The sequence below is a fragment of the Moschus berezovskii genome, chromosome 12 (assembly GCF_049115385.1).
Source record: "Moschus berezovskii isolate FMDL1 chromosome 12, NW_MosBer_1.0, whole genome shotgun sequence".
NCBI lineage: Eukaryota > Metazoa > Chordata > Mammalia > Artiodactyla > Moschidae > Moschus > Moschus berezovskii.
The window spans coordinates 34,453,616-34,468,705 of NC_142471.1; the positions used below are offsets into that span (position 1 = coordinate 34,453,616).

The 15,090-nt window shown below is 52.7% G+C and overlaps 1 protein-coding gene across 2 annotated transcripts in view; it reads right to left on the bottom strand.

Moving 5' to 3' along the window:
• The window catches only part of DLG5 (discs large MAGUK scaffold protein 5), a 134,141-nt gene that overhangs the window by 18,780 nt on the left and 100,271 nt on the right, over window positions 1-15,090 (bottom strand). For both annotated transcript variants that reach the window (XM_088842061.1, XM_088842060.1), the window contains 12 exons: window positions 14,180-14,355; window positions 13,739-13,842; window positions 11,793-11,885; window positions 9,431-10,450; window positions 8,481-8,604; window positions 8,005-8,146; window positions 6,602-6,714; window positions 5,891-5,980; window positions 5,553-5,703; window positions 2,149-2,311; window positions 1,906-2,039; window positions 1,080-1,226 (listed from right to left, as the gene is read on the bottom strand). In XM_088842061.1, the coding sequence (XP_088698187.1) occupies window positions 1,080-1,226; window positions 1,906-2,039; window positions 2,149-2,311; window positions 5,553-5,703; window positions 5,891-5,980; window positions 6,602-6,714; window positions 8,005-8,146; window positions 8,481-8,604; window positions 9,431-10,450; window positions 11,793-11,885; window positions 13,739-13,842; window positions 14,180-14,355 (2,457 nt within the window). The remainder of the gene's footprint in view (window positions 1-1,079; window positions 1,227-1,905; window positions 2,040-2,148; window positions 2,312-5,552; window positions 5,704-5,890; window positions 5,981-6,601; window positions 6,715-8,004; window positions 8,147-8,480; window positions 8,605-9,430; window positions 10,451-11,792; window positions 11,886-13,738; window positions 13,843-14,179; window positions 14,356-15,090) is intronic.

The window sequence follows — 15,090 nt, forward strand, 5'->3', positions numbered from 1 at the left end:
TGAGAGTCCCTTATACTGCAAGAAGATCCAACCAGTCCATTCTAAAGGAGATCAGTCCTGGGTGTTCATTGGAAGGACTGATGTTGGAGCTGAAACTCCCAATACTTGGGCCACCTGATGTGAAGAACTGACTCATTATAAAAGACCCTGATGCTGGGAAGATTGAAGGCAGGAGAAGGGGATGACAGAGGATGAGATGGTTGGATGGCATCACTGACTTGATGGACATGAGTTTGAGCAAGCTCCAGGAGTTGGTGATGGACAGGGAGGCCTGGCGTGCTGCAATACATGGGGTCACAAAGAGTCAGACATAACTGAGCGACTGAACTGAACTGAAGTGTACCCATCACAGGCACAGTGAAGGGTCACAAGCAGGAAAGCCCTGAAGATGCCCCAGCTTCCAGCCTATGATTTCCGTGAAGAGTCCCATTAACACCATGCCAGAGAAAGGGCTCCGTCCAGGATTGCAGTGACAGCCTCACAACCCAGCATAAGCCCTCTCCCCACCTCCCCTCCAGTTCTTGCGAGAACAGGGCCTCCTCCTGCCCGCACTTGCTCCCTCCTCCTGGCTCCTCTCCACGCCCACCCTTTGCGTGGCTAACCCCTGCCCGTCCTGAACACTGACTCAGCTCCCAGCCATGCTCCATCATGGCCCCTGGTCCCGCTCCCAGAACTTCAGCTGTGCTGCACATGCCTGTTGTACCACCCTCAAACCAGGAGCTCCTTGGGGGCAACGCTGCTGTGGATGGCCAGAACCCCAGCCTGGATGGCTGAGGACTATGGGATTCAGTATCTGAGAACAAGTGAAGTGAGAAAAGGAGGAGAAAAAGAAAAAAAATAGAGCTGGGAATGCGTCAGTGGAAAAGCTAGAGAAAAAAGGGAGGGCAGGAGAGAGAGGGAAAAGGACGGGCACGCTCCCCACCCCAAATCCTGACAAGCTGGTTTGCCATCTGCAATGCAGGGCAGCACTGGGACCCACGTCCCTCAGAGGATGTACCCGGGCTGCACAAATGACCCTCCTGGCCGCCCTGCTCAACCGAGGTGCACTGATGGAAGGCTCTTGGCAAGCAGTTACTGACCTGGAGCTGGGCATGCTTTGCTTGGCCGGGGGTGTGCCAGGGCCCTCGTCCTGCTCCATCAGCGGGTCAATGACAGAGGGATGCTCTGGGGTGGCGGCACCGCTGCCCTGGAGAGTGGAGTGAATACCGACGGGGTCCAGGTGGGAGCTGGGGACAGAGGACAGGAAGAATAAGGAGCGGCGGGCAGTTGCCCAGAGCCATCCCTCTGTGGTGGTGTTGGGCTCTGGGATGTGAACAAACGCCAGGTCACACAGCTCTGTGATCTGAGCCCTGAGAAGAGCAAGCGCCTTGGGAGCTTAGACTCAGTTGTCCACCTACATGATCTGCCTGTCCTCAACTTGAGGGTCCTCTGCAAACGGTGAGCCTGAGGACACATGAATCCACCGCTTCCCTTTCCTGTGTCTGAGCATCTCAGCCCCTCCCTTTGCAGGCGCTGCACCACGGTGGCACTTCTCACTCTCTGCTTACCTGTCCTGTAACCTGCAGCACAAAGACAGGTGTCCGGCATCTGCCCATGGACAGGGGTAGAACCGCTCTATGTGAGAATCCACCTCAGGCCTCAGTGCCTGGCTACCACACACAAGTGCCAGGGCTTCCTGCTCCACAGGGTGCCTGGCCACCTATTTCCACATCCTATTTCAGGAGGGGAAACCCTCCCTTGATATGCCTCTTCTTCAAAGCCCAAGGCTGCTCAACTCTCCTCTCACGGCAGCAGAATCCCCAGAGCTTGCAGCTGCACGTGGTTTCCTTGGAGCAAGCTACACACCTGCGGCCTCCACTTCTCCTCCCGCAGCCCAGATTCCCCCTCGGAGGCCCAGGACCTCACCTGGACCGGGAGTGGCTGCTGAGCTGGTGCATGTGCGGGTTGTACTGGGCCAGAATGGTGATGGTGTCGCACTGCTGCCCGATGATGAGCCGGGCCTGCTGCTCTGTGGCGCTCCGCAGGTTGATGCCATTGAACTAGGAAACACCAAGAATGGGCTCAGCAAGGAGAGGGGAGGGCACGGAGGAGGTCCTGGGGACTCAGAAAGGGACAAGGGGAGGGAGAGAAGGGCGGCTTCCCGCTCACCTCAAGTAACTGGTCCCCATACTCAAGGCCAGCCTGGTGAGCGATGCTCCCCCCGGTCACCTTGGAGACGTAGACGCCGCCCTTCTCCCCACTCACGATGGAGATGCCCAGCGGCTCCGAGCCCTTCTGCAGCTTCACATGGCGTGGCTCCTCCACGTAGGGCCTTGGAAGAGAGCCAACGGTTTCGGGGACTCAGACTCAAAGGGAAGGTCTGGGGAGGGTCTGAGGTCAGGCATGCATTCGCTATGCAGAGAGGGCCAGGGAACGTGGACGCTCCTAGGACGACACAGCTGGATGGGCACACGATGAAGTCCACCATCACACAGTGGTGATGCACAACCTCATGCAATTCAAACACGACCCCCAAGATGGACACAGAGGCATCAGTCCCAAAGTCACAGAGTGGTCCGCGTGAACTATGAACGCTGATATGCACAGGGAGAGGGCACGTAGGTTTCCATGACGGAGAGGAATGGCCTCACGAGGTGCAACTTACAAACCTCCAGTGGGGTCTCAGACGCCCTCGGAGGAAAAGAAGTGCTTTCTGGGATGATGCTTACCCCCACAGGGACAATATGAAATATCAGTTTTTATATTTACCAGTACACAGGGTGATGCAAATTGACCATGAGATTAAGCTGCTGCAAACCCGAGGTTTATTTAAAAGGGATCAGGGAGGCTGGGAGCAAGGTGACACCATGCACTCGCTGGCCCCAGGCTGCCACCCACCGCCCTGTGGGAATGAGGGGCATGGGGGCCGGGGTGGGGCCCTCCTGTCGGGCCAACCTCAGACTCCTCAGCGAGGAGGACCTGGGCCTGGCAGCCGCAGGCAATCTCAGGAGGGATCTGTGGTGGTGGAGGCATCTGGAAGGTGCAAAGGGTTAGAAAGAAGAGAGGGGTGATTGGAGGAGGAAGACAATCACAGAAGCCTGGAACGTAACAGACAGACAGCTTCAGGACACTGAGCCGCCAGGACCACACTGCACGCAGCCTGAGCTCCAAGCAGAGCACTGCCCCCCTCAGGCCCCCTCCTCCAGAGCACGTGGCTGGGTGTGAACCCACGTGTGCAAGGTGGGTGGGCAGCGGGGAGCCCCTTTTTGAGACAGTCCTTCCTTTTTAACCTCCTGAATGATTTAAACTTTTATAATATGCAGCGTTTTGTCAAAACAATAAGGCGTCTTTGTAAAAGAGGTTTGTGAAGTATACTTAATGTTACAAATAGCTTGAAACATAACATTGAGGAGGCAATGTTTACATATGCAAAATAAGGTAAAACGCATTTAAACTGTAAATGTAATACCTGTGTGTGCGCGCATGCACACGCACACACACCCCCCCTCAAACGGGTAAATAAGAGCAACTGAATCTCTGGTTGATGATCAGTGGCCCCCAACCTTGTCGGCACCAGGGGTCAATTTCATGGAAGACAATTTATCCACGAACCAGGGTTGGAGAAGATGGTTTTGGAATGATTCAAATGCATTACATTTATTGTGCACATTATTTCTCATCTAATGCCACCTCTGATCTGACAGGAGGTACTGGTCTGAGACCCAGATACTGGGGGCCCCTGAATTATGCAACCTTTTTTCTTTCTAAATCCTCCTGAAACCACCTCCCCCAACCGTGGTCCATGGAAAAATTGTCTTCCATGAAATATATCCCTGGTGCTGAAGAGGTTGGGGACCGCTGATCATCAGAGAATCAGCTGCTGTTACTTCTTTCTACTTTTCCAGTTTACCCAGTTTTCAATAGTGATAGTGTATTTTAGACTGAGGAAAAGAGGGACTATTTTTAATGAGTAATCCGTCCTTCAGCCAGGTTACACACATGTTAAACTTGATGTCACTTAAGCACCGTGAGGGCATGCATCATTAACACACATATGCTCACACACATCGGTTCTCTGTGCCCTGTAGAGGAAGCTAAGGGGATGTCTGACTGCATGGGACAAGGCCCCTTCTGATTCTAAGGAACCCACCTTACTTGGGGGGGAAGATCTTGTTCCCTCAAAGACCTGAGCTAGGGTCAGTAAAACCACACAACCACCCCATACCCCTTCAGGGCCAGTGTGTGCTCCCATTTGCACGATGCAGGTGAGGTTGTCATGAACACATCCATATGAACTGCACCTGACTCCCCTGGGGGCCTGCTGGCAGTTGCAGGTACATGCTGTTCTCCAGTTCACACTCGATAGGTGTGCTGTCTCACAGGTTCAGACTGTCAAGTCAGATGAGGTTTTCCTAGTGGCGGGCCCAGCCAGCAGCATCCTTTCTATGGCTCAGAGCTACAAGGGCGCTCAGCCTTTTGGACTGAAGTGGAGGAGAGTGGCTCTAGCCCTTGTAAGTGAAAGTGTCGGTCGTTCAGTTGTGTCCGACTCTCTATGACCCTACGAACTGTAGCCCACGAGGCTCCTCTGTCCATGGTATTTCCCAGGCAAGAGTACTGGAGTGTATTACCAGTCCCTTCTCCAGGGAATCTTCTCGACCCAGGGAGCGAACCTGCGTCTCCTGCACTGAAGGCAGATTCTTTACTATCTGAGCCACCAGGGGAGCCGCAGTCCTTGCAAGTAATCAAATAAAGGTAAGTTTGAGCTTAATCCTATCTTCCAATAGCATCTAGAGAGAACCCTTTAAATAGAAATCTGATCTGGTGAATCCCACTCTGAAGAACAACAGAGGCGGATGAGGAGCCCGCAGAGTTTGTGCAGGGAGGGATGGCCCTGAGCATAGGTACGTCTGGAGGGACAGCTGCTTTTCAAAATGAACCAATAAACAGCTAAGCTGTACGTGCATGCCTCATACACTGTTTTTCCTATGTGTGTTTTATCTCACAATAAGCTTGGGGGGCAGAGGTCAAGCAATGCAGCTACATTCTGGGGTCAAAAAGCAAAGGATAAGAACAAGTCTGATTCTCATCAGGGTAGGTTGATCGCTAACCAACCGAGCGCAGACAGACTCCAACTTCCCAACTTCAGTTTCCTCCCCTGAAATGGGGTCAATGATGACACTGCTGATCACGGGGTTACACAAGGATTTCACAACTTACTATGTGGACAGTGCTTAAACAAGGGCCTGGGAGACAGTGAATGGCATCACTCCATCACAGTCAATGTCAGGTCGACCCCAGCATCACTTGCTGGAGCCCCCCAGCTCCGCCTGTGGGCACTCAGCAGATGAGCTCACCCTGCCTCCCTGGCCAGCCAGGTGCAGCCCTCCTCCTGCATCAGGAGTGCACAGGGCTGCCTCATGACGTCCTGCAGCAAGGCACCAGCGAATGCGAGGCGACCCAAAAGGCAGCGGCCTTGCTGGAGGTCAACTCTGTTGGCCTTCCCCAACCCCCGGCACCTCCCAGGACTCAGCGCTGGCCCACTGCAGGGGCGCTCATCCCCCGGGCCTGCTCACCTGTCCTTCCTGCGCTCCCCGAGGGCAGCAGGGTTGACAGCAATCCTGGGCAACGTGGCGGCTGAGGTCTGGGACTGGCTACAGGAGGACAGGCCTTCGACGCTGAGGGGAGACTGCGGGGGCGTGCTGCATTCCGAGTGCGACAGCGAGCCTGCCGGGACGGGCAGATGCGGGCCAGACGGCCCAGACACATGGCCGTGAGTGCAAGTGCCTGAGGCCTGCCCTGCCAGCATTGATTGATGGCGGAGGTGGTGCGGGAGCTGTGAGCGGTGCCCAGAGCCCCCCACCCTGAGGACGGAGGGGTCAGCAGGGGAGGGAAGCGCTGAGGAAGTCCTCACCTCTGTCAGAGCCCACGACAGACCGCGGATATCTCGGCGTCGATGGGATTTTAATGCGTTCTGCCTTGAACTGCAAATTGCTCGAAGACCCTGTGGCTCCACAAGAAGACGGAAGTTTAGGCCTGTGACTCAACTGCGCTCCTCACTCCCTCCCCACCATCCTAGGTGTCAGGAAAGACACACGGTTACACAGAAGTAAGCAGGCCTGGCCATTTGTCCCTGGGGGCACCTCAACGTGGGACAGTCAGGGAAAGCAGACGCTCAGTGCCCAGCAGGTGAATAAACTGTGCAGCAGGAGGCTGTCGCAGAACGGTATCACAGTCTGACTCCAGCCCCGAGCAGACCCATGTGACAGAAGTCACTGTGGCCTTGTCTTCACAAGGCTGGAAGTAGCCCCACCAGAGTGTCCTTCTCGGGTAACTGCCAGGCTCAACTCTGGGTGGCATTCTCTGTGAGTGAACGGCAACACAATATCCCCCAGAATGACCTCACGGTAGTGAGCAAGGCTCCTGGGCTAGAGGTCATCAGAACAACTACACGGCCACCGTGGGAAGCTGCAGGAAGGCCGCAGGAAAGGGCTCTGCGTGCAGCATGGAGTCAGCCGCGGCCCCGGGTCAGGAGAGGGGCCACCAGGAGGTCTGGGCATGAGGGTGTGGATGCAGAGGAAAGCTGGTGCCCGCTCTGGCGAGAAGGCTCCAGTAGCGCAGTTACCGAGGCGGGCGCTGGAGGGCAGGGAGTTGGACCCATGGGAGGCTCTCATGTCAGAGCAGTCGCTGCAGGCCCTGGGGCTCAGGTCCAGGCTGAGGCGGCCCTGGTGCTGGACACTGTGTGAGAAGCAGACCGGTGAGGAGCTCGGGAGGAAGACCAGGATGGGACCAAGTGACTGGCTTTCTCGAGGCCCTCTGCCAGCTCAGAGCAACCCAGAAGCCGCTCCCAGGCAGCCGAGGACAGCAACCACCCACAGCCACAGGCAGAGGGCCCTGCAAGCCCGGACCAGGACCCGGCTCAGTGGGACAGAGGGCTTTCTACAGGGCCTGCAGAAGATCTGAATCCTGGGCGGGCAGGGCGAAGCTTGATGGCACCGAGGACAGAGTCCTGCACCCCACTCAGGAAAGCCCGCCCAGGAGACTGGAGAGCTGAGGGCAGGGAGACGGCACAGCCCACGTCAGGGCTGGCCTGCGGGCAGATCCAACGATGACCTCCTCCAGCTGTGAGATGACATCTCGTCAGCGCCTGGGGCCTTCCAGTGGCCTTCACTGTCCTCAGGATAAAACCCAAACTCTGCATCATGGCCACAGACCCTACAGGGTTTGCACCTTCCTCCTGACTCACCATCTCTTTCCTAGGCTCCCCTACTCTGTCCTTCGAGCCCATCACCTCTCTTTCAGACCCCACGGCTGCAGCACCCACGGCCCTCTTTCCCAGAAGCTCCTCCCCAAGTCCTGTGCGACTGGCCTCTTCTTGCCCCTCTGGTCATGGCAGCATCCCCCTGCATGGGGTCCTCCCCACGGCCCAATCTAACTTCTCACAGCCTAATCTGTTGACATTTTAGGGTCTTCAAGGTCACTCAGCACCATCTGATCTGAGTGGTTCTATTCTCTTTTTTTTTTTTTTACACCCACCCCCACCCCCACTTGAATACAAATGCTACAGGAGAGGAAGTTTACCTGCTTAATTCTCCATTATAACCCTCTAGAACTATAGCAGTCCATAGCAGGTAGTAGATGATCAATTAAAATCTGTCAAGTAACTGAAAGAATGAGTGACCTTGCGTCAATCTATTCAGTTTTTAAGGCTCCATTCTCATCTAGCAACCAAAGACAGTTAAGAGTAAGGCTGCTACAGCAATCAAGTGAGATGATGCTTATAAACGTCTGAGCATAATGCCTGGCACTCAGTTATCAGCTGCCATCACTACCATCTTCCTATAAATACCTTTTCAAGCTCCATGTTGGTAAATGAAGAGAGTGACCTTAAAAGTTTACTTTCCCTGGGGTCCCAGTGCTACTCTACCAAGTCCCTTGCCCATAAAGAGCCCCTCTATGTACAGTGGCTTTATGCCCAGGTAGGCTTGGTTGCCTGGGGTACAGGGAGGCATGGGAGGCCTCACATACCTGGGATGCAACCCGTGGGGGCCAACCTCTCTGGGGATGGGTGGAGAGCTGCAAGGGCCAACCCTGTGGCTGCGCACGGTGTAGATGGGGTTCCTCAGGACGGAGCTCACAGTGCTCGGGGCCATACTCCGGGGAACCGTGCCTGGAAACGGGTAGGGTGAGACATCTGCCCCGCAACACCCAGCTAGCCCCGGACCTATGCAAGCATCTGACCCTTTTCCATCATAAAGCAGGAGAACTCTCTTCAATGCTGCCTATTTCCCAGACTGCCGTGGGGAGAAAATGCTCTGAAAAGCTAAAAGATGTCACTGATACAAGACGAAACACTCCAGGTAGGTCAGCAACTGCTAAATCTTTTGGACCGCTCTGTTGACATGCAGCAGCTCCCTGAAACGACTGTCTCTGCTCTCCCTGAGGCTGGGTGGCCCTGTGAGCCCACGTCAACCCTCCTCCCCAGCCCGGCCCTGCCAGCTCACCCACTGATGCCCTGCTGGGGTAGAACGGAGGGTTGCTGTGCCGGCTGGAATGTCCAGGAGAGTAAGGGGACCACTCCTGGAGATCTGGGGAGAGCTCTCCACTGGCCGGGGTGCACTTCTGCTCCTGCAGAACCAAAGGCAAGAGGCAGTGGCTGAAAACAGGGAAACACACGGGCATTGGCAAGCAATTTCTGTCCTCTGCGACCTAGCTTCTCCCACTTGGACACATGCAATGACACCTGGGAGAGTTCATAGCTCGTTATTCATTCATGTTGTCTTACACATCTGGAAGAGAAGAACTTTCTTCAAAAATACTTTGGAAGACAACCACAGAGAAAGAATCTGTTCTTTCAAAGAAATAGATTTTCTGTGTAAAAGGTAGAACACCTCTATGCCTCAGGCACATGTCTACAACAACTCCACATGACTTGCCCAGCCACGTGAAGCTCTGTGTCTGCCAAGAGAAGCACAGATTTGTTCTCTTGCTCATAGCCATCTTTCCCTCCTAGAAATGACCACAGCACCTGCAAAAACTCACCTGTCCTGCTGCCAGCTAACAGATTCACATGTGCTATATTGTCTCCCTAAGCTCTTCAAGGTAGGTCTCTACCACTCGGTTCCGTTGTAAAAGTTCAAAAGCTTCTTGCTAGATAAGCAAATCACAGCCCACACCCAAGAGGGTGCTCCTCTCCTGACATCATGTTACCACCATCATGCACACCTAGTGAGACATTCCAGGTTCCTAAGGGAGTCTGCTTCCTGTTGGCATCTACCCGCTACCCCCACCCCCACCCCCAGGCAGGTGCTGAGAGCTAAAGCAGAGGAGCCACGGCTAAATCTGAGCTGGGGGACGCCGGTACAGGCGAGCACGGGCCCCTTCATGGAGTGTTCACAGCTCACTGCCCCACCCTCCTTCAGCTGGCCATAATCCACCCCGGGTCAAGCACTACCTCCAGGAATTGAGCAGGGATCACGACTGGAGCGAGCTTGGGCCGAAAGCTGGGTGCAGACTTGGGTCGACGGCGCTTCTGCCCCAGCTCGTCCACCTTCTGGGAGGTGAGGTCCTCGTCACAGGACTTCTTGGCTGGCAGGTAGGAGGAGTCCCTGTCCCCTTCGGGGCAGTAACTTGAAGCGATGCGGACCCTGGCCTTGCGAGGGGGTGAGGCGTGCATGGGATCCCCAGGGTCCATGTCAGGGGGCAGGGCGCTCGGGGGGCTGGTGGATGGGGAGCTGCCCACCAGAGTGGCCTCTGACTCAGAACTGGTTTCCAGCTTGTGCTGGAACTTAATGGAGTCACCCCTCCTGGGAGGTTTAGGGGGTGTCAGAGGTCCCACCCTCTTGGAGGGCAGGGGGGAATGGGCAGGCCCAGAACCTGGGAGCAAGTAGTCTATTTTGGGGGGCGTCTGGGGGCGTTTGAAAGTGTTTGGGTCAAAGATAGATTTTCTTTGCTTTGGCTTCCTGTAAACAGAGAGCTTCTCCGGCCCCGCTGTGGAGCTGAGCACAGCCTTGGGCCAGGTCCCGCCGCTGTGGGCGTTGTCAGGCTCTGCCTTGTCCAGGGGGGCCTCTGCTGCCCCACAAGGGCCCACCTCAGTCTCGAAGGGCAGCAGCGGCTGCCGGCTGCGCACGTCTGCTGGCCCATAGCCACGCTCCCCCGAGGCATCCGAGCGGAAGGAGCTCAGGCTGCGCTCAGACGCGCTAGGACAAGCCTGGGGGGAGACAGAGAAGGGTCCCCCGGGGAATGGCTTGTGCAGGAAGGAGCTGCTGCCTCCGGGGGGACCCGACTCCTTCCTGTCTTCCAGCCTGTCCGCGTAGAAGATGTCCGTCTGCGTGGAGTTGTTGTGCTGCATCAAATTCCGTTTATTCTGAGCCTGGACCTCTGGGCCATGGGCTCGGAAGCTCAGCATCTTATCAGAGTCCTTGATGTTTTCAAAGATATTCTGGCCACTCCACGAGGCGCTCTGAGGGAACACCTAAGTAGGGGTTGCAAAGGAGTGAGGAAGAGAGCGGGTAAGACGACAGGACCTGGAGCTGTCATCAAAAACCATCCCTGGAGGAAAAGTCACGGTAGGGAATGGGCCACACACCCCCCAAAGTTGGACAGATGGGCAGATGTGCAGGCACACACACCTTGCCCATGGGTGAGGCTTGTTTACATCCTGGCCTCTATGAACCCACAGGAGAGACACAAAGTTCCCTGGCTGTAAGCATCTTCTGAAATCGTTTGCACTGTGTCCTGCCTAATTTTTTAAATGATTAAACAAAATGTAAAAACTTCATTATTAAAGATATTTCTTATAGTATGCCAAGGCAATGGCATATTATTCAGCAATAAAAAGAAACAACCTATCAGGCCACGAGAAGACACGCAGGAACCTTAAATGCATATTACAGAGTGAAAGAAGCCAATCTGCAAATGCTACATACTGTACAAGTCCAGCTATATGACATTTTGGAAAACGCAAAACTACAAAGATAGTAAAAAGATCAGAGGCTGCCAAGGGTTACGGGGGAGGAGGGGATGAACAGGTGAAGCCCAGAGGATCTTTAGAGCAGTAAAACCATTCTCTGCCGTAGTGTGCTGGTGGACACGTGTCCTGATACACTTGTCCCAACCCACTGAATGTACTCCAAAAGTGAATCCTCGTGTCAACCAAACACTTCAGTCAATACTCATGTATGAATACTGGCTCATCAGTGGCCACAAAGTACCCCCACTGACACAAAATGAACAGAGAAACAGAGTGGGTAACGTGAGAACTCTCTGCACTAATGTAACTTTTCTATGAACCCAAAACTGCCCCCCTAAAAGTCTACTAATTTTTAAATGATGCTTTAAAATATCTCTTAAGGAAGTAGATGAGCCTGTTTCCAACCTTCTTGGAAAAGTTGACAGGAAAGCACAACAAATGCCCTTAAATCCATTTAGATTCAACAATATTTTGCCAAATTGTCTCTATCTATTTACACTGCAGAACATGTGCAAGTAAGTTACAAATATTAGGACATTTCACCCTAACAGCTTCAACATGACTTTCCCTCAGATAAAGCCATTCTCCTATATAATCTCAACACCATTATCATACCCAGGAAAAGTAAAAATTTCCTAAGATCACCTAATTATCCAGTCCCATAGCTGGGTTGTTTGTTTTGTTTTTGGTTTTTAAACCAGGATCCAGTCAGGGTTAGTGCACACCCTAGACTTTTCTCCCAAGGATCCCAGTGATGTGGAGAAGTAGCTCAGGCACACGGAGCTGAGGCTCTGCCGGCCCCACAGACAGCGACAGCAGAGCCGGCGCAGGGTGGGGCCCTTACCTTCAGGAGGGACAGGGTCAGGGAGTCCTGGCAGCTCCGCAGCAGAGACTCACACTCATTCAGAGACTTGTTGTCCAGTGCAATGCCATTGATCTAGGGCCAACAAAGAGCCCGTCAGGCTCGTGCCAGGCCAGGGGTTCTGCCCAGCTGCTGACCCATGCTGGACAGTGGGCCTGGTTATGTAAGGTGCCCATGTCTGGAGCTGGCAAAGGAGAGGAAGCCCCTCGCCAGTAAGGCCCTCAAATACACAGCCTTAAGAGCACTCTGGGGAAGGGACTTGTCTGGCTGGGACCAGAATACCAGGGGTCCCAGGGAGCATCCCACCCCTGCTGCTTCCTGCTGTGTGATGCTGGACCACGGCTCAGAATTCTTTCACGCGCAAAAAGGAAGAAAAACATGTTTGACCCCCCAGGAGTGGGAGGGGACTGAAAATGAGATCACGGTGTGGGAGACCACACAGGAACCACGTGACACCAAGCATCATCACAAAGACTCCCACAACCCCATATGCCTGAGTCTCTGGCCGCATCCCTCTCAGACTCGTTCCAACCCTTTTTAAAAGTGTATACGCAGTAGATGACCCGTGAGACTGGGGTAGTGCTCTTGATGGAGCACTACTCGGCATCATGGATCACTCCATCAGCACAGCCAGCCACGTGACAGCTCACGGCATAAAGCCAAGTGAAAAAGGCCGTCTCAAATGGGCACATGCTATAAATCCTACTTACACAATATCCTCCAAAGGACAGAATTATGGAGCTGGAGAACAAATTAGTTGCCAGAGTTATGCCAGGGGGTGGGGGGTGGAACATGCTGAGGATTGTGGAGGTTAATATAAAGGGTAATTCATTTTGAAGTAGGACAGAAATCAAATCAATATTGTAAAGCAATCATCAATTAAAAGTAAATAGAATTATAAAAAAATATATAAATGTTAACATGAGGGAGATCTTTGCAGTATCGGACAGTTCTATATCTTGATTTTTTTTCTTAATCTAAAATGTGATAAAACAACAGAGAACTATACATAGACACTGTACCCAGGTCTACTGTCTGGTTTTGATACCATAGTTACATAAGATGGAGCCAACAGACATAACCAGATGATGGGTATACACGACCTTTCTGTACTATCTTTGCAATTTTTTAATTATTACTTAATATCATAACTGAATTATCTCAGCAATTATTTGAAAACCAAAACTTAAAAATACATATTCAGAGTGATGATCTTGGAGTGGTAGATTAATTTTTGGTTTTTATCTTGGAATGGTAGATTAATTTGGTTGGTTTTGTTTTTCTTTAAAACTTTCCTACATCTTAAAATTTTTCACAACAGCCATATTGCTTTTAAACTCTAGCCTGCCCCCAAATCTGAAAAACACTGGCAAAGATGTGACATAACAAGCTACCCCAAACACTGCAGATGAGATTGAAAAGGCCACAGCTTCCTTGGAGCACAGGGAGAAAGGTCACGTCACAGGATAAATGCTTACAGCCTCTGATCCAGCAACTCCCCCACCCAGAACTATACCCCATGGCAAGACACAGCAGTGGCCATGCAGCACTACTCTAGAAACAAAAATGTCCTGACTGAGCATCAGGGGACTGGCTCAACAGCCACTACGGAACATGCAGTTTATTGAAACGACCAGATTTAAAGATGTAAATCTGGAAGAACAGAACCTCAAGGCATGCTGTTAAAAATAAAAAGCAAGGTTAGCAGTAGCACAGTATATTCCAATCGCATCTGAGGTTTAAAAAAAAAGTGGGAGCTGAAACTGTAAGATAATAAACATTTGTTGCTTCAAAAAAAAAAAATGGGAGATACAAGTTCTGAGTGTTTTGGAGAGAAAAATACAATGAATCGTTAAAAGTGGTTGCCATCAGGGTGGGAACTGGGGGACAGGTAGTCTAGAACTGGGGAAAGAGTTCCCAAGACTTACGGCCACAATCCTGTCTCCCACGGCAAGGGACCCCTCCTTGGCAGCCGGGCTTCCGGGCACCACGGCAGCAGCATACACTCCGTTCTCAAGACTGATGCCACTGTCTGCAAACCACAGAGGTCCCCAGTTAACCCCCACCAGAGTCAAACGGCCCTCTGGCTGTCTCCCCTCATCTTTGTGAGATCAACTTATAAAAGGGATGTTGGCAGACTATGAACAATCCATCTCAGCACCCTACCCAGGTCAGACCACCCAGGGGCCTGATCATGTCTGGTCTAGTGAATCAAAAAGTCAGTCACAGTAAGACACAAGACCCAGATGATCCCCTGGCAGGAAGCACACACACTGCAACACCTTGTTCTGGGAATAAGGTACGCTTGAAAACACATGCATCCTCTCTACACAAGAAAGGGGTACCCTATCCATCGCCACAGCCCCTACCTTTATGCCCGCTCAGGTTGATGTGCAGCGGTGTGACCACCTTCCCACCCAGGGACTTCCTCCGACGCACGACCATGTTGATGGCCCCCTCCCCATTGAGAAGTGCCTTGATGGCCTGCTTCTTGTCCTTGTTGATGAGGTCCACGTCGTTGATTCTCAGCAGCCAGTCATTGACCCTGAGGAGGGGCACAGCCAGGTCACTGCCTGAGAAAGCCTTGGGACCAGGGGAATGCCTGCTGCTCCTACTCGGAAGCAGAACACCAGAAAGCAGGTACCCCACAAACACATTCAGAAAGATTTCCTCTTCCAAGAGGGTAGAGCAGTTAACTTTGTAAATGTTGTAGTCTGGGTTCAAATCCAAGTGCTACAACTCACTGGCAGTGTGACATAGCCCCTCTGAGCCTCGGGGTTCTCATTTGTAAAATGGGGGCAACAAGCACCCACCTCACGGAATTGTAAAGGTTAATGAATTATATAACGTGAATGAACTTAGCAGTTAACAAGCACTATGTAGGTGCTAATTATTATTATCACTATGTCATGGGATGAGCAAGCAATGCATATTCTAGACTCTCACACACACCACCTGAGCCCCCTTTAACACACAGAAGTAAAAGGGGAAAGATCAGATTCAGAGCAATCTGGAGTCAGTATGTCCTTTAAGAACAGTGTTAACAGTTGAACCGCCAAGCTTCAAATTGCTTCTAAGAACCCCCCAGATCCTGGGATGCATTCATTTAAATGCCACCTGGTGGTTTCCCTGGAGGCTCAGTGGGAAAGAATCCACCTGTCAATGCAGGAGGCAAAATGTTCGATCCCTGATCCATGAAGATCCCACATGCCGTGCAATTACCAAGCCTGAGAGCCACAGCTACTGAGCCTGTGCTCCAGAGCCTGGGAACTACCACTAC